At 34.7% G+C, this 18,151-nt stretch overlaps 1 protein-coding gene across 1 annotated transcript; it reads right to left on the reverse strand.

The window, feature by feature from the left end:
• Positions 1 to 4,371: 4,371 nt before the first annotated feature.
• LOC128214149 (uncharacterized) lies at positions 4,372 to 5,535 on the reverse strand. The gene has a single exon (XM_052920451.1). The coding sequence runs from the start codon at positions 5,533 to 5,535 to the stop codon at positions 4,372 to 4,374; it is 1,164 nt and encodes a 387-aa protein (XP_052776411.1).
• Positions 5,536 to 18,151: the final 12,616 nt, after the last annotated feature.

Genomic DNA, 18,151 nt, shown 5'->3' on the forward strand with positions numbered 1-18,151 from the left:
ATATTTTTTTACGAGATTGTTTAATCAAACTGCTGCGGGAACAGTGTTTCCAGGATTCGTCATTCAGTCTGACACCATATAAACTTAGGTCAGCAGTGTATTTATAAATCAGCATGAACAAAACTAGTAGGAACTATATGAGAAGCAATAGAATTATATTGTAACAACAGCTTATTAAAATCTCAAATGAGTTAAACATTATAACAACATTTAAACTAAATGAAGAGTCAAAGAAACTATTTTCAACTGTAGAAGCTCATAAAATGTGTACGTCTGTCACACTGCAACTTCGTCAAATCTTGTATGATTATTATGATTTTTTTGTGATTATCAATTGACTGTGTTTATCAATCATTTATATAGTTTGTTTTATACTGTATCAAGCTCGAACAGTCTGTGGTAGGTCTGTATTTTATTTTGTTGTGAAACATTCTGTCCAACTGCTAATGTGACATACTGCTAATGTTACTCATTCTGTCTTGTGGTAACACTAGCACATACTCGCAATTAGCAATTTATAATATATATGTTTAATATCAAAGGTAATGATAATTGCACCATACTAGAGACATTTATATTACCACAACAAAACATTTATGTTTATAGCTTATCTGATCTGATATAAAAAGAAAACCTATGTTTGCAGAAAACATTTTCTGTCTTGTTGTCCAATTAGGGTTTGTTTCAATAAATTTATTTGAGAAAAACGAAACAATCTTTATTTTTTGTCTGTACAATCTGTTTTATAGATAAATGAACCATCTAGTGCAAGACAAAATACTTCTTTGGATCAAAATATTAAAAAAAAACAATTTTTTACCGGCAATATTGTAACACTAGCACAAATGGTATGGTGATACAAAATTCTTTTTTTTATAAAAATGCATGAATAAATCATTGCAAATGTTCTAAAATATGATAGATAAGAAATTGCTGTAAAAGATTATGTTGAAATCACAAATCTGCAATAAATTTTAAAAATCAATATTCGCCGGGAACTTTTTGGTCATCAAAACGTGAAATCTGCCATAAACAACACATCTGAAGATATTTAGTGTCTTTGATATACAAAAAAGAAAAGTAACTTCAGATGTGTTGTTTATCTCATTGTATGTACCCAAAATGGTTTTAAAAAACATTTTAGTGACAAACAATGATTCAGATGCCTGTGGTGCAAAGTTGAATGGTACGTTAGTGGTGAGTGCTAGTGGTGAGTGCGTATCTACCAGAGATGTTTGGATTGTTCCATTCAACTGGAAAAACAACAACATGGCAGCCTCCATAACGGCTTCATGTCTTTTAATGTAGCTGAAGTTTCAAAAATAGTTCCATTTAAAAACTTCACATGGAAAACAGTTAGTCTTAAAATAAGCCTAATATATACCCAGTATATATAATGTAGGAATTTAACTAATAAAATGTCGTATAATTAAAAGGGGGTTGTCAAGTCCTGGCACCGTGACAACCCCCTTTGGTATAATTATGGAAGCTTCATGCCTTTTATTTTTCATACTGGTAAAAGCAAATGCAAAATTTTCATAGCCAAACCAAGTTCAATATAAAACTTAAACCCACTGATAGCCAACCGGGCTATAGGAATTTATATTTTTCAAAGCCAGAATTCCAAAGCTGTCGCATTCAGCTTTCAGGCTTCAATTAATTTCACTTAAACAAAGAAATATTATCATAGAACTGACTGCTATAGATAATGTCATTTTCAAAAACAAAATCAAATTTGGATATTTTGGAATTCATCCAATTTTAATTATACAGTCGAAACTTGTTGGCTCAATATCGCAAAGCTTGATATCCTCGTTGGCTCAAATGGGATTAAAAGGACTGTTCTGTTTTTGCTCCATGTTCATATAAAAATTGATCGGATGCTTGATATCTTTAAGGTGATATTTCTCCACGCTCGATGTCATTTTCTCGGTCCTTAGTAAGAATTTCACACTTCGTTTTGTTTGCTTTGCTCCATGTCATTTTTGGGAGATCAGGTATGAATTTTACACTTTCATTTGTTTACTTGGCTTCATTAAGCCGAAGCGCTGATTGATTAGAGTTGCTTGATTGGTATCAAAATTATCATCAAATTTAAATGGTTTAACAGTTTGAGCAAACATGCTATCACTTTCTGTCTTCAATTGGCACAAGTACAAACGTCAAAAGTTGGTAATTACATGTATAATTATCAATGCGTTTTGACATAAAAATATTGCATTTAATGTTTCTCCAAATGGAAGAATTATTACAAATATCAAGTGCTGAGCAATTTAGAGAAGGACTCGGTACAACCTAAGCTACACTGTGAAACCATTAATGTTCGTGGGACATTAATGTCGTGGTTTTCGTGGGTTGGGTGATCTACTAATTCAAGATCCCACGAAATATAGACCCTTTATTTACTTTTTCAATTTGCCATGTTATGTACATACTCCAGTAAATTCTTTACAGAGGTCGCAGTATACAATGGTATGCAGCGTAAATACCAAACTCACACATTGTTTTGTTAATATATTATATCTGCCTGTAACAAATAATAAACCAATGAATTCACTGTGGGTTCTTAATGAACCAATTAACAGAAACACGTGCATAAACTTGTTCTGTATATATGAAAATCTCCAGGTTTACAAGATGTGCGTGTTGCGTGTCGGTACTCAATTGTTTTCTTTAATGAAATATTTTACTCATGACATTGATTGTTTACTTAAATATACGCACCTTCTTGTTGTTTTCACAGTTTGCAAAATTCTTAATTGGCATTCAATGGCTTCCCTTATCTATATCTTCAATCGCGTGCATCTTCTTTTTATGACCTTAATTTCCAATTAAATCGATAATTGACATGTGTATATGCACTAATTGGCATGTCGTACCACTATAGCGAGTGTCATAAACAGTTTGACGTAGAAGACAGTGATCACGTGCCCAACGTGTGAAGATTCTGCAGACAATTTAGGACGATTGCAGTTTCGGATTTTTTTTTCAAAAATGAACAACCACGCTTCTCAAGTACCCATGAAAATGTAAATTTTCTGAATGCCAACGAATATAAATGATAAGTATGTGTTCCTAAGTCAATATAAGTCAATATAAAGATTGCTTGTTTATTGTTTTCGTATGATGGGTTTATATTTTTATTGCATAAATAAATAAAAAAATCAAATGATTTCATAGTATCGAATTCGTCATGTTGTGAATTGTACATGTCATGTGTGTATGGCAATAAATTTTCTTGCGGAGATAACAAAGCAAATAACAAACAAGGTTTACAAGACTTTCTTTTACGCATTAAAAAATACATGTTCAGGAAGCAATCCAGCTTGGCTAGATATTCTCGAGGCTCAAAGTATTTTTGCCGGACCCTGGAATTTCAAGCCAACGGGTTTTGACTGTATGTAAAAAGAAGTTCATGAAATCTTGGAATCTTACAGATAGACTTCTTGTAATTTCAGCTATATGAAATAAAAGTGATTCATGCTGAGGCAACGTGTCCCAGGTCTGTACCTTATAAGTCAGAGTCAAATTAAGTGGTCAAAAGTTGAAATGAGTACTGTTGATACATTGATAAATGCCAGTGCATGATCAATTTAGAGGTGCATCTCTGTTTTATACATTACAGCTCGTAGAATGTAACCAAATGCTATGTTAAAAAATACAATAAACATAATAATTATCTGCTTATTGTTCATTTCCATGTTCTCCTGTGTTTCAATAGCATGGAAGAGCATTATGTCTCTGTTAAAGGCTCTCTTAAAGGCATATGCTACGTGTATCTAGTATATCTATTTAGCGCAAGAGAGACAACTTGGTAATTATCAATCAGTCTTGATGTAGTTCTTTCCCGTGTTCTAACTAGCGCAAGAAAGACAACTTAATTTTCATTCAGTTCTATCCCTTGTTTTGATACAGAATTATTTGAATTTTACAGTCATAATTATTTCTATTACATACTTTATATTCATAGTTCAATGTTAAAAAAAATATGAGTATTTAATAAAATTTAATGTTTAAAAAACAAATTATGAGAAATTTAATTTTCTGTATCATCTTTGCCTAAGTTTTTCAACTAATGTCTTCCAGTTGCTGAAGTTTTTGCTAAATGTTTGTTTCTTCCAAGACAAAAAGTGGTGATGGTGGTCGTTGACTTAGTGCGTTGTGTTCAGTTGTGGCCTTGGTGGCATTGGTGCTGTTAATGCCGGTGTTGGCCTTGGTTCTGTTGTAAGCAGTGGTGGCCTTGATGCTGTAATGGGTGGTGGTGGCCTTGGGGCTGTTGTTAGTGTAGGTGTCCTTTGGGCTGTTGTTGGTGTAGGTGGCCTTGGTGCTGTTGTTTGTGTAGGTGGCCTTAGTACTGTTGTTGGTGGTGGCCTAGGTGTTGTTGTGGGCGGTGGTGGTCTTGGTGCTGTTGTGGGCGGTGGTGGCCTTAGTGCTGTTGTTGGTGGTGGTGGCCTTGGTGCTGTTGTGGGCGGTGATGGCCTTGGTGCTGTTGTTGCCAGTGGTGGCCTTAGTGCTGTTGTTGGTGGTGGTGGCCTTGGTGCTGTTGTTGGAGGTGGTGGCCTTGGTGCTGTAATGGGCATTGGTGGCCTTAGTGCTGTTGAGGGCGGTGGTGATCTTGGTGCTGTTGTTGGTGGTGATGGCCTTGGTGCTGTTGTTGGCAGTGGTGGCCTTGGTGCTGTTGTTGGCGGTGGTGGCCTTTGTGCTGTTGTTGGCGGTGGTGGCCTTGGTGCTGTTGTTGGCGATGGTGGCCTTGGTGCTGTTGTTGGCAGTGATGGCCTTGGTGCTGTTGTTGGCGGTGGTGGCCTTGGTACTGTTGGCGGTGGTGGCCTTGGTGCTGTTGTTGGCGGTGGTGGTCTTGGTGCTGTTGTTGGTGGTGGTGGCCTTGGTGCTGTTGGCCTTGGTGCTGTTGTTGGCGGTGGTGGCCTTGGTGCTGTTGTTGGCGGTGGTGGTCTTGGTGCTGTTGTTGGCGGTGGTGGCCTTGGTACTGTTGGCGGTGGTGGCCTTGGTGTTGTTGGCGGTGGTGGCTTTGGTGCATTTGTTGGCAGTGATGGCCTTGGTGCTGTTGTTGCCATTGGTGGCCTTGGTGCTGTTGTTGCCATTGGTGGCCTTGGTGCTGTTGTTGGCGGTGGTTGTCTTAGTGCTGTTGTGGGCGGTGGTGGCCTTAATTGGGGCTGTTGTTGACGTAGGTGGCCTTGGTGCTGCTGTTGGCATAATCGGTCTTGGTGCTGTTGTTTGTGGTGGTGGCCTTAGTGCTGTTGTTGGTGGTGGTGACCTTGGTGCTGTTGTTGGATGTGATGGCCTTGGTGCTGTTGTTTGCGTTGGTGGCCTTGGTGCTGTTGTTGCCAGTGTTGGCCTTGGTGCTGTTGTTGGCGGTGGTGGCCTTGATGCTGTTGTTTGCGGAAATGGCCTTGGTGCTGTTGTTGCCGGTGATTGCCTTGGTGTTGTTGTGGGCGCCGGTGGCCTTGGTGCTGTAGTTGGCGATGGACCATGTGTATAGTTTATAAAACAAATATTAATGTTGTGCTTGAATGACATTGACTATGACCATTCCAATTTTTTTCTTATTTTTGAAGCTAAAGCAGTGGAATTTAGACTTTGTGTGCACTTTTGAAAACAAATATCAAAATTGTGCTTTGTTGACCTCAACCACTACAATATTTTATTTATCTCAACCATAGTCTCATCCCTAGTTGCATTGCCATAAACTTACCAACTCATTAATTCTCAAATAAACAAAGTTATAAAACTACTTTCCCTCATGTGAGCGATTTAGGGCTATTATGGCCCTCTTATTTATTGTTCTTTTCTTTTTTATGTGTATTTTTTATTCAAGTGTAGTGGAAAATGCACTAAATCTCATCGTGCTGCCAAAAAAATCTGAACCACAAATCTCCCTAAAAATACTTAGCCTGCACATCTTTTCTGGTCTAGCTTCGCCCCGAAAAGACGATACTCGTGTACTTTTACACTGTGGCCTTGATTATAGGCATTACTAGCAGCAAGCTAAAAAGGATACATCCATACTTCGGATACATTTTGTTATTCCAATTGCAATTCTACTCCAGCATGTATTTACTGGTCTCGTAACCTCTGGCGTTCTAGGTGTTGTACGGCGGCCTGTACCCAAACCGCACTTTAGTCAATAAGTCATGAGATCAATGTATATGCCTCATTTATTATTCAAATAAGAACACGTGGACAGTGTTGCAACGGTCACTACTGTTGTGAGCAGATTAGATCAAACCGAAGATTACTGTAGGATATATCTTATATATTTCCTTCGTTTTTTTTATCTTTTTTTATCATTTTCAATGCTCATGATTTATGTTATATAATCTGAAATAAATACTTGTCAAACTGAAGTGTTCCTACAATCGACGGAGTTACACCAAAATACTTAAGTTCGGTTCAAGGTATACATTTTTTCATTTTCATTTTTGTCAAGTATTGCTACTTTTATAAAAAGGACAAAATTATTAAAATCTATGTTTACAGCCTTATTTCTGAAAAGTTTAAGGTTTAAAAAATAAAAAGAAAGTTCAAGTAATCTTGAAAGGGTATTGTCTCGTTTGTTTGTGCTATAAAAGTAACAGTTTTCAATTATCCGACTATCATCAAATGAAAGTGAATAAAATCCAGCTGTGTCGTGGTGGCTAAAAGCTTTAACGTTACAGTTCTTGACTGTGGAAAGAAATACTACTAGTGCCTAAGCAAATTATTATTTTGTCATCTATTTTATACCAACAAACTAACGCGGAATTACCAAGTTTAGCGGTTAAATCATTAGGTCGCAGTTTTAGTTCAGTATTTTCCAGCTTTATTGTATTTATATCATCCTTTAATGTAACGACTGTAAATACGCTTCTAAATTGTTCAACTTCACCTTATCTGATAATCATATGCCTATGACAACATTTAAATTTATCTTTTTATTTATTTATTATTTTTTTTAGCATTTCCTTTCTTAAAATTAAAACTTGCTGATGATTATATCTTGTCTTTAAGTAGAACGAATTCATATATAGTCTTTTGGTTCCCTAACGGTACTACGGAGCTTATTTATTTGTTCGTCCCTAGTACTAATTAATTCTGTCACCTCTTGTTTTTAAGTATCATTAGCTTTTACTTTTGTTTCTAGTAGTATATTGAACATCTTGCTGAGTACAATGTTGGTTTGAAATTCTGTTGAATTATGTTTATTCATCTGTGTCAAATAATTTGTCCGCCATTTTTTGAAATTGTGCTCTTTATTTTTTACATCCCTGTGGTTATTTGTTTTCTTTATATCTTTTTAGTTACTAGTATTCCTTTTCAGAAGCTTTGTCTGATTTTTCAGCATCCGTGTTAGCTTTAACTTAAGCCCCTCTACTTGCATTTTTATACGTTCCAGTGTTTTCTGAATAATCAATCTGTTAGACTGTGTTTTGTTTCAAGTTTTGTAATATCATTATTTGTCTGTTGTGTTAAAGTAGCAATCATATCTGGTCACTTCCAAATATCATAGTCTTCTAAGGATTTGCGAATTTACCTAAGCCCATAGCGTTTGCTTACACAAGCATGTGGCTCCATAGGATCCCCAAGATTTTCTATTTTATTTTTATGCATGTCAATATTACTATGTGAAATGTTTACCTGGTCTGTTCTTTGTGAAGTTTTTTTAAACATAGTCTCATAGTCCCGTATCTTAAAATACTTACAGGTGCGCCGGTTGCTGGTTGATTGCTTTGTGTTTTCAATGATATATCACTAAATAATTCCATTAAAATATCAAAATAATCTTTGAACGATCTACCTTGGTTTTCAAAATAAATAAAATCAAATGGTTCCTTAAATGCAGAATCCCGTACGAAAAAATCAGGCGTAAACCAGCTGGTTGGGACACGGAAACCAGGCGGAAACCAACTGGTTTTCTGTATTACGTGTGCTTTACGTGTCTAAAGGAGCAGGACACGTAAAACGAACCCAAAACCAGGCGTAAAATATCCCGATATGAAGACACGTAAATTCAAACCAGGCGTCAAGTTGGACTTAGACATTTTCGCAATAAGCAAAAGGCGTAAATTGAGACTTGGAATATTTTTGGTTCCATACTAGGCATTAAATATAATACTTTGACATTTTTCTGTTGCCAAAGCTTAAAAAGGAGTGTGCAAAAATAAGCTGTGCTTTAAATAATTTTTGTTTTAACTCTATATCTTTTTAACAGGAATACAGTTAGAAATTGATAATAAAATTGACTTTTTGAAGAGGATATTATAGACGAAACTGGAAAATAATTGAAAAATACTTATCTCCAGTATATAAGCAACTTGCCTTAGAATTGCTATTTAAAACTAATTATTTTATAGTAAAATTCAAATTTCTAACTCTTTTTTATTTGACCCATGATTTATTTTGATAAAAAGTTTAATACTGCTACATGTTATCAAAATTTCTCTCTCTATGAGTCCAGTTGTATCACACCCTGGGCTTATCAGTTCAATCAAAGGTCAGGCAAAAAGCTTCCTGGAGAGTTTTATCTAAGCCAATCAGCATCAGGTTAACATTCATCTGTGTAGGAAATTCAAATGTGTGGAGAAGAATCATATGTAAACATGGCGGTTTCTGAAGCTCATTTTGTGTGGAGTAACCTTTTCCCTAATCATTTAAAAAGGTAAGAACAGATTCAACATATTTCTTTTATAATATTCCACAGTAAAAAGAACATAAATAAATATGGTGAATGATTAAGTATAATATTCTTGCAGTTCTTTATCTGACAGCATTTAAACATTTTGAGTTTAATAATTGCTCAGCGAGGACAGTGAACCTCCATTAACACAAATTGTCTCACTGGGATGCTTTGAAGCCTCATGATTGTAATATAGTGTGTGTAATTATATGAATATATGCACAATTTAAGTTCTAATACTTGAAAGTTAGTATAATTAAGCTGCAATAAACTTCATATATACTCTTCTTTATAATTGAGCCCCCATAAGTTATTATTGATGATCATGTGGTTGTGTATGTATGTATGGAAGGGATTATCCGCCAGTTAATTCATGCTGCATTATGACATTTCTCATTTTAAATTGCAATTGCATTCGTCTAATTGGCAGGTGCCTTCGTGCAATTGCTTCGTGCCTTTTTGTTATTGACAAAACCATTTGTCTATGTATACAACTTTACGATTCCTTCACTTTATTGCTTACGGTGTTAACGTCTAAACGACAAATTTATGACATGTGTCAAGTTCTTACATTTAAATAACTAAATAACTAAATTGTGTACAAAACTACACCTGAACTATAAATACAAAATAACTAATAGTATTTATATACTGTAATAAGACCATTGAAAGCTAAATTAATATTCATCAATAGCAGTATGCATTTGTCAATAAGCAAATATACGATAGACGAATGCATCTAGACGAACGCAACTTAACGAATGGAATTAGAAGGGAACCAGTAAATATTAAATGAGAATGGAAACAATAATGCTGGTACCCTTCTTATCCACGGGAGAGCAATCTCGCGACTTTTGCTACGGTGGCAGGCAACAGTTTTCGTGCAGGAGCTGTCAAAAATATATCTAGAAGAGATTATGTATAACATTATCTGAACTTAAAAAAATAATACTGCTTGATGCTATTTTCTGCTGATTATTTTTTTCCTGGATGTTATTATTCGATACTGAGTTAGACACATTTCCAAATTCTAATCTGCGTTTCGGCCTGAATTTAAAATGTGTTGTCTACTAGGCGGTGACCAATTGTCGATGGATAACATGTTTTGAAATTTCTGAGGCCATCAAACAAAATCCAAGTATGAGCTTAGTGCTATCATGCGCAAGAAAATATGTACGCCTTGCTGTCATCAATACATGCATGTTATCCATCGAAATTTTTTAGGTCCAGATAATGTCAGACATTACTTCTTCTAGATATAATTTTGACAGCTCCTGCACGAAAACTGTTGACTGCTAACATCGCAAAAGTCGCGAGAGTGCTCTCCCGTTGATAAGAAGGGTACCAGTCTATGGTTTCCATTCCCATTTAATATTGCTGTCGCAGGATACCAAAATTTACTGGTTCCCTTCTAATTCCATTCGTTGTTGCGTTCGTCTAAATGCATTCGTCTATCGTCTACATGTATATGCTTATTGGTAAATGCATACTGCTATGTTTTATTGATGCGTAATTTAGTTAGCCTTTAATGGTCTTATTACATTACATAAATATTATTTAATTGTACTCTTGTATTTTAATTAGTACACAATAGTCAATTAAAAGTAAAAACTTGACATCTGTCATTTATCGTTTAGACGTAGACACTAAGCAATAACATGAAGAAAACTAAAAGTTGTACACATAGACACATGCGGTAGTCCAGTACAAACACGAACGAAGCAATTGCATGAAGGCACTTAAATTTAAACGAATGCACTAGCAATTTAAAGAGAATTGTCATAATGCAGCATGCATTAACTGGCGGATAATCCCTTCCATATGTATGTGCATTATGTCATTATTTTAATACTATAGATGGCCAATGTTGTGTCTGTGGCAAAGATGAGAATCCTGTTACCAAACAAGATAGGATGGTGAAAGTGGGAAAGCTAAAGAAAATAATGGTTGCATCCCTGCTCAACCACATGGTGGGTTGCTGTATCATCTGCTATTACATTTAATTTTAACTTTCCAACTTTATTCTTTTTATGAATATAAACCCATGTAGTCATGAAGTAGAACTATGATTTTTTTTATAACAATAATATTCCTTATTTATGTAATTAGCTTATAATATACCATGGCAATAAGACATTTGTGCATAATAGGGGAATCAATGTATGAAGGTTTTAGAAAAGTTTATAAAAAGTAGATTCTTCTAATAATACTGCAATGGGTTGCATGTAACAGTCATATATTTCTTATAGTTATGTAAAACCATTGTCTTTTTGTTGACTACAACATTTGATCAATGTTTCATTGCAGTGAAATAAAAAGTGATCTGATATTTACAGATGACTGCTACAAAAGAAATGCTGAATGACCTACTATACAGAAAACAAGGACCAAGCTGAAAATCATATGAGCATCACCATTCACAGGCGGGATTCAGTGACTGGAGAAAGTGAAATATAAACATTCTCCTGGTGATAGTAACATAAACCTGTGTTTATATTGGTAACAGGTCTTATTTTCAAGAATCATGATAGTAATAAATAACATGTACCTGAACACTTAAAATAGATATATGATACTGCACAGGAAATGCATTATGCTCAAATCAGTTACTGTGAAAAATTTATACATTCAAGTATTAAATCAATAAAATTCATTGCTTTATGATTTAACATTTTACATCGTTCTGTTTGTATGTATAAGTAGACCTTACATGGATAATATGTTTTAACCTAGCTTTTTACGCCTGGTTTCATTTTTACGCCTGGAATTATTTTTACGCCTGGTTTTATTTTACGCCTGGATTTATTTTTACGCCTGATTTCATCAAATTTACGCCTGGTTTTAAAGACCAGCTCATTTGCATAATTCGCCGTATAACGCCGCCTAGTTTTCTATCCAAAACCGACTGGTTTTTGGTGAAAAACCAGCTGGTTTCCTGCTCTGATTTCGCCTGGTTTACGCCTGGTTTACACGTGTGTCTTAACCAGGCGGCTCTTTTCGTACAGGTTAGTTGTCAGGTTTCTATAATTTCTTCAATAAAATGATATTCTGCTGTATTTCCCAGAAAAGAAAGTTACAACAGATGCAAAAACAGTTTTCAGCCTCTCACATACAGAGATTTGAAGCATCTGCATGGTTTAAAGCAATGTCCCCTTGTTGCAGCCTCAAGCCAATATTGTCCATGTTAATATCGAACAAACACTGCAGTTTTGTGTTGATGAGATTTGAAATACTGCAGCACAATTTAGGAAGTTCCCACTTATGCAACTTTCCCACAAAGAGGTTGACTCCAGAGATTGTAAAATGCGGACAGTATTTCTTTTTTAACCATCTTGTTAATGTAGTCAGAAGGAGACTTACACATTGCACAAGGTTGTCCTCCCTCCATATTGTAGGTGGATAGTTTTCTATCGTAAACATCATTGCAGTTTTAATATGAAAAGTGCTGAAGCGATCTCCATACAGTGGTTTGAAGATAGATTTTCTTATCACTTTGACAAGTGTATACGCTTTAACTTGTACAGTGGTTAAATCAAACATTAAATATCTTTCCATTAATGAAGTTGAAAACCTCCACTGCCATTTTGAATAAGGGTAGTTTGGCAATGTTGATGGAATCATACAAACAAATGCCATGCGTTTACATGTTATTTTACTAGCTGGGCTCTCACTGTAGCCCTGTGGCACCAAGAAGACTTCAGCATGCATTGCCCTGTCCATTAGTTCTTGGGTGGGCCAGTGTCCTGGGCGTGGTCTCTGGAACATGAACTGACATTCCTCTGGCAGCTCTGCACATTGTAATGCATGGACGTTGTCCGTACTAAGGAAAGAATTTTCCAAAGTCAAGGATGGTCCTTTCTGACTGTAATTTTCACCTTTAAACCACTTTTCGAAAAATGATTTTGTGCGAACTCTTGTATTAGCCACTAACACTCTTCTATCAGCAACGAGCACATCATCAGGACCTTCTGTTTTCACTGCTGTTAGTGGGAGGTCACTTCTCACTCTCAGTAAGAAGCAGTGCTGAGGGGGAGTAAGCTCATTCTTTAACACCAAAACATTTTCCTTTCCGTACTGCCATTTGTTTAAGTGAAGCATGACATGAACACTTTTATCACATGTCAAATAGTCAAAATCAGATTCCATCCCAGGAGTTGTTGTGCCCTCACTTTGACTACCAAAGGCATATCTTGAATTGCATTATTGTAGCCCTGTTTATTCTACACCTGTAAATCTAAAATTACGCCTGTAAATTCTGCACCTGTAAATCTGAAATTACGCCTGTAAATTCTACACCTGTAAATCGGAAATTACACCTGTAAAAAATTGCTGAGAATTACGCCTAATATAAATATTTCGCGCCATTTTACAGGTCATTTACACCTGTATTACAGGTCTTTTACACCTGTAAATGAACTTTGATTAAAGTGAATTCCACCTGTAATTCTTAAAATTACAGATGTAAAATCATGAAAAATCACAGGTCCTTTACAGGTCTTTTACAGTTGGAAATTTTGTAATATATTAATAATTTATCAATTATAATAATTAAAATAGTACACAGAAATAAATAAAACAACAACAACAAAAAAATCCATTCTCATTTTTCTGGTCAGCCTTTTCTGTCCTGGTCAGCCTTTTCCCTCTATATCTATATGGGCAGCCATTTGGTCAGCCTTTTAGCATGACCCGGGAAAAGGTAGCAGTCAACACAAAATATGAGAACTTGAGCAGACAACACTTTACCAAATGCTGAAATATCCACAGGGCTACTTGTCTACTGACTATTTCCAGATATTTTAAATAAAAAAACTAAAACCAATACAATTATGTTTGCATTTGTGGATGAACAGTCCAACTAGTAATAATTTATGCACACTTTGATCATACACTTTAACTGCGATCATACACTTGATCATTTAAATTAAATAGATAAAGTTTTTCTTTAAACCAATACCACTCATGTTTATCTTTACGTGGAGCATATATGACTATAGCAAAATAAAAATGAAATGAATGCAGGTCACATTGCTACTGAAATATTTATATCACCAGAAGTTACCATGCTCTGAGGTGCATATTATAACTACTTAAGTTTTGTTTTATAGCATGCCATTATAATACTGTTCGGTATGTAACAAAACTTCTTACCATTTGCCTAGTCTATCATTTTGTCTATATTGCATATGGGTGCTTTTCAAAATAATGAGGCTTTTTCTTTTATCTCTCTTAACTTTTATTCCTTTCACTTTTGGAAAGTGTTTTCAGGCACATTATGGACCAATCAATGTTGTTAAGAAAATTGTTGAGTTTCAAATGGATGGCTCAATCAGCAAAAAGTTGTGTACGAATATGTTGCTAAATTTGTCCCCTGTGCACCCAAAAAAGTGTGACATTTTACATGAAGACCTTTACTCAAATGTGTTTTATTTTTTGAAACTGAATGATATAGTATTTTGGTATTTTTTATGTAACTCACTCAGAACCCTTTCTCATTTTAAAAAACTTCAAATAAAAAAAATATGTATTAACTTAACCAAATTTTAATGTCATATGACGGACCCCCATTCATTTAAAAAAGAAGATTAAGAATATTCAATTCACATTGAGAACACTTAACCATTCTATTTAGGCACTATTTATATTTAATTATTATGTTATTTTAATAACTTTAACCTGTCAGCTTTATATAAATAACATAGATTTATTATTTCATACATTATTTTGTCTGTAACTCAGATGCATGTCTAATATTACTCCAAAATGTCCCATGTGCACCTTTTCAGTTGTTAGTTGTCAGATTTCTATAATTTCTTCAATAAAATGATATTCTGCTGTATTTCCCAGAAAAGAATTAGTTACAACAAATGCAAAAACAGTTTTCAGCCTCTCACATACAGATTTGAAGCATCTGCATGGTTTAAAGCAAAGTGTCCCAGCTGTGCACCCTGTTTTAGCAGATTTCAATAAAATGTCATAACTGACAAATATGGTGCTATTTCCACATTATGAGAAGTGTGTATGATATATTTAGGCATCACTTGATAGTTTAGCATCTTGATGGTAAGTGTGTTATAAATACTTTTTGTTATTATTTAATTATAAAGCCATTATTTTAAAGGTTTATTAAATTAATTCAAATACAGTTTCAATAATGAGGCACATAAGATATAAGATATTTTGTTTAAATATTCTATTATGATTATATCATAACAATTAATGATTTTATCATAACAATTAAAAACATTGAATCAAATTGATGTTATTCATGTAATGCTTTTATATGTGCAAGGTATTATATGCTTCAATTCAGTGCACAGGGGACATTTTTTTTTATATGGATAGCACATATACCAGATTATAATTTTGTACTGGAAATAAGTACCCTAGTGGAAAAGCTTGTAGTTAAGCTTCCTTTTCCAAAGAGATCACATAGAAAATATGTAAACAAATGAAGAAAAGACTGTTGAAAACATTAACAAAATGAAGTACAAAAAAGGATGTTTTATGCATTTTTCTTAAACGGTTTAAGCCATAAAACATTAATTTTCGAACGGAATATGAAAATCTTTGATCAGACATTTTGTCAGCAATCCTATATCATTAAAAAAAGACAAGAGTGAAGTGGTCTAGAGGTATTGGGTTTGACCTCCTTAGTAAAAGTAAAGAAGTTTGTTTATTATATTGCAACGCCTCTTAATTAAACGCCAGCCCGCTGGACTTATGAGACACCTTGATGAACATATTTTACTCCCGATTAATATCCTATATATGCTGGGCACCTGGCAGAAAATTGAAGGTACTTGTACATTGAACTCACTGCTATGTCAGAAACGGGCCATATCTAAACAAATCCTGTGTGTTGCTTGAACCTTCGACCTCCCGCTCTGTAAGTGGACGCCCTAACTACTAGATCACGCCATGTAAGATTGTGCGTCACTTTCGTAAAAATAGAGGGGAAAAATTGAGCATTACTTGCAGAGTCTTTGAGGTATGGACTTCAAACTTCATATACAGATTGATCTCATTAAAGAATAGTGCAGTGCACAGGAACCATAGTTATATGTGCATTATTCTTTTCGTTATTCCCTTTATTAATTTGCATACTCCTTTTTTGGAGCACAACTTTAATAGTCTTAAAGGCTTTGACTTAAAACCTCTTTTAAAGATAGACCTTATTGAAGCAAAGTGCAGTGTATAAACACCAGTACTGTTGGTGCAGTATTATTTAGCCATTGCACTTTATAAATTTTCATCCTTACTTTTTCCAGTGTATTTTTTGAAAAGTCTTTGTCGTATTTACTTCAACTTTTATATACAAATATAAATTACCTCATTTAGGGGAAGAGCAATGCACAAAAGCTATGACTCTGGGTACAATATGTTTTCAGTTATTGCCCTTTGTGAATGATCATTTATATTTTTTTGACAGAAACATTACTTGAAAAGTCTTTGAGGTATTTACTTCAAACTTCATATTATACAGTATATCTCATTTAGGTGCAGTACGCAGAAATAATGGTAACAGTATTATAATTTAATGCCCTATTTATGTTTTTAATTTCATCCTTTGTCGTAAGACGAAGTTGATACTTTTCTTAATTCGGCGGGGGGATATGGCAGTATGTGGCTTCTCTATTTATTCTATGAATGTATTTGTTTATATAACCAGTGAACCGATTTTGAATCTACCGACAGATTTAAGTCATAATGTCGACTTGTAAACACACAATAGTCAGGGATATATATTTAAAACCAGTTTAAGTAGAAAAACTGGCTTCGCATATTGTTAAAAAAGATTTTAAATGTAGAAATATTTGAATATCCGCAGGAAAATGTGCATGAACAATCTTATTTTATATTTAAGAGCATATTTTTAGAGCTTGAGTCTATTTGGGTAAAATTAAAGTTTCTTTAATAGTCTTAGCATGCCTATTGCATTTTTCCTTCGAATTTCTTATTTCCATATTACCCTAAAGTTCTGCTTTTAAATTAATGCAACATGATGTTGTACATAAATGTAACATTCTATTTATATTTAATCTATTTACGAACGCTGTTCGAAATCGCCGTCGTTGAGGTCAGGATTTAAGCATATATTAAATACTCTAGAAGATTGCAATTTGTCAATAAATTAGTTTTAACACTTCAAAGGAGTTGGATATTGACACACAAAAAACAACAACTGCAATTTAATATAATGTGCAAGTCCCTTTAACATAGTATGACACCATACATATATGCCGAGGTAAACTATTTCATAGAAAGACACCATGTATACTATGCCTCATCGTTTTGACAGGCAAAATAATCTGCCTTTAATTTCTTTATAACTGAATTATTCTTTTGTATCTATATAAACACCTTCACCAGTGATTTAATAAACGTCAGTATAAACATGTAGGAAACAAGTAAGACACACAATTTAAACATACTTCTCTGGCTACATGCCAGATGGCAGCATTGTTTATTTGTCTATTTAAATACTTCTTTACTCTCCTAGCTACATACCAGATGGCAGAATTGTATTTGTATTTGTTATATCATGTACAAAGACCAAGCATGACCGGGTATGTTATAGTGCTGTTCCTATTTGGCTTTCGGGTGGCCCCATTATGTTCATTGACTGATGATATATCATCCTGACTACATGCCAGATGGCAGGTTGGTGTTTGTTACACATGTTCAATGAGATTATGTAACACAACCAAGCTGCATGCAACATGTTCTGCATTTCATAACAGTGGCCTAGCATGTTGAAAGCTGTGTCTTTATGGCCTTTGTGGGGCTCTTTATCTATATACGTTTCTAGGTTTAGAAGTGCTGTTTCTGCTCTCCCTGGCTGTTGTAGTTCCCTGTAAGTGAGGTATTGCAAGTAGTATAAGAATGGGATACAGTCAATGACTGCATTGTTCTTCCAGTCTTCATAAGGTGGTATGTCTTTAGCTTTAAAACACCTATACAGTTCATATACAAGATGTTTTGGAATGCAGTTAATTTCTTCTTTTGAAAATGTAATGCACGTCATTATATATTTCGTAAGCAGTTCTTTACTTGAATAGACGGCCGGCTTGGTGCAAAGCCCATTGGTAACACGCCTTCCAACATGTACACAACACTGCCAAACTTCTGGTCCAAGTAGTCCTTCACAGTAAGTCATCATTTCTGCAGCTTCTTCATACTGCCCTCTGCAGTATAACATGGAAGCAAACTTCAGCCTACTGGACATTAAGTCAGAATCAAATGACAGTTTGTACAATTTTAAAATATTTTGTGTGATTGGTTCCCGAAGGAAGATGCACCTTGAGGCCAATTTTGAGGCAATGGTACTATAAAGGTCTAAGGTTATCACAGAAACTACTTCCCGCTCTATGTCACTTTTGAAGCTGCTTCGTAAAATGGATATCTTGGTGGCAATTTCTTCAACTGAAGCATTTATGATATCATGTTCTTCAACACATCTCTTGAGGAAATGTATTT

Source organism: Mya arenaria, chromosome 2, assembly GCF_026914265.1.
Source record: "Mya arenaria isolate MELC-2E11 chromosome 2, ASM2691426v1".
Taxonomy (NCBI): domain Eukaryota; kingdom Metazoa; phylum Mollusca; class Bivalvia; order Myida; family Myidae; genus Mya; species Mya arenaria.

Coding starts and splice junctions, on each gene's coding strand:
- LOC128214149 (XM_052920451.1), bottom strand. CDS start 5,535: ATGTCATTCAAGCACAACATTAATATTTGTTTTATAAACTATACACAT.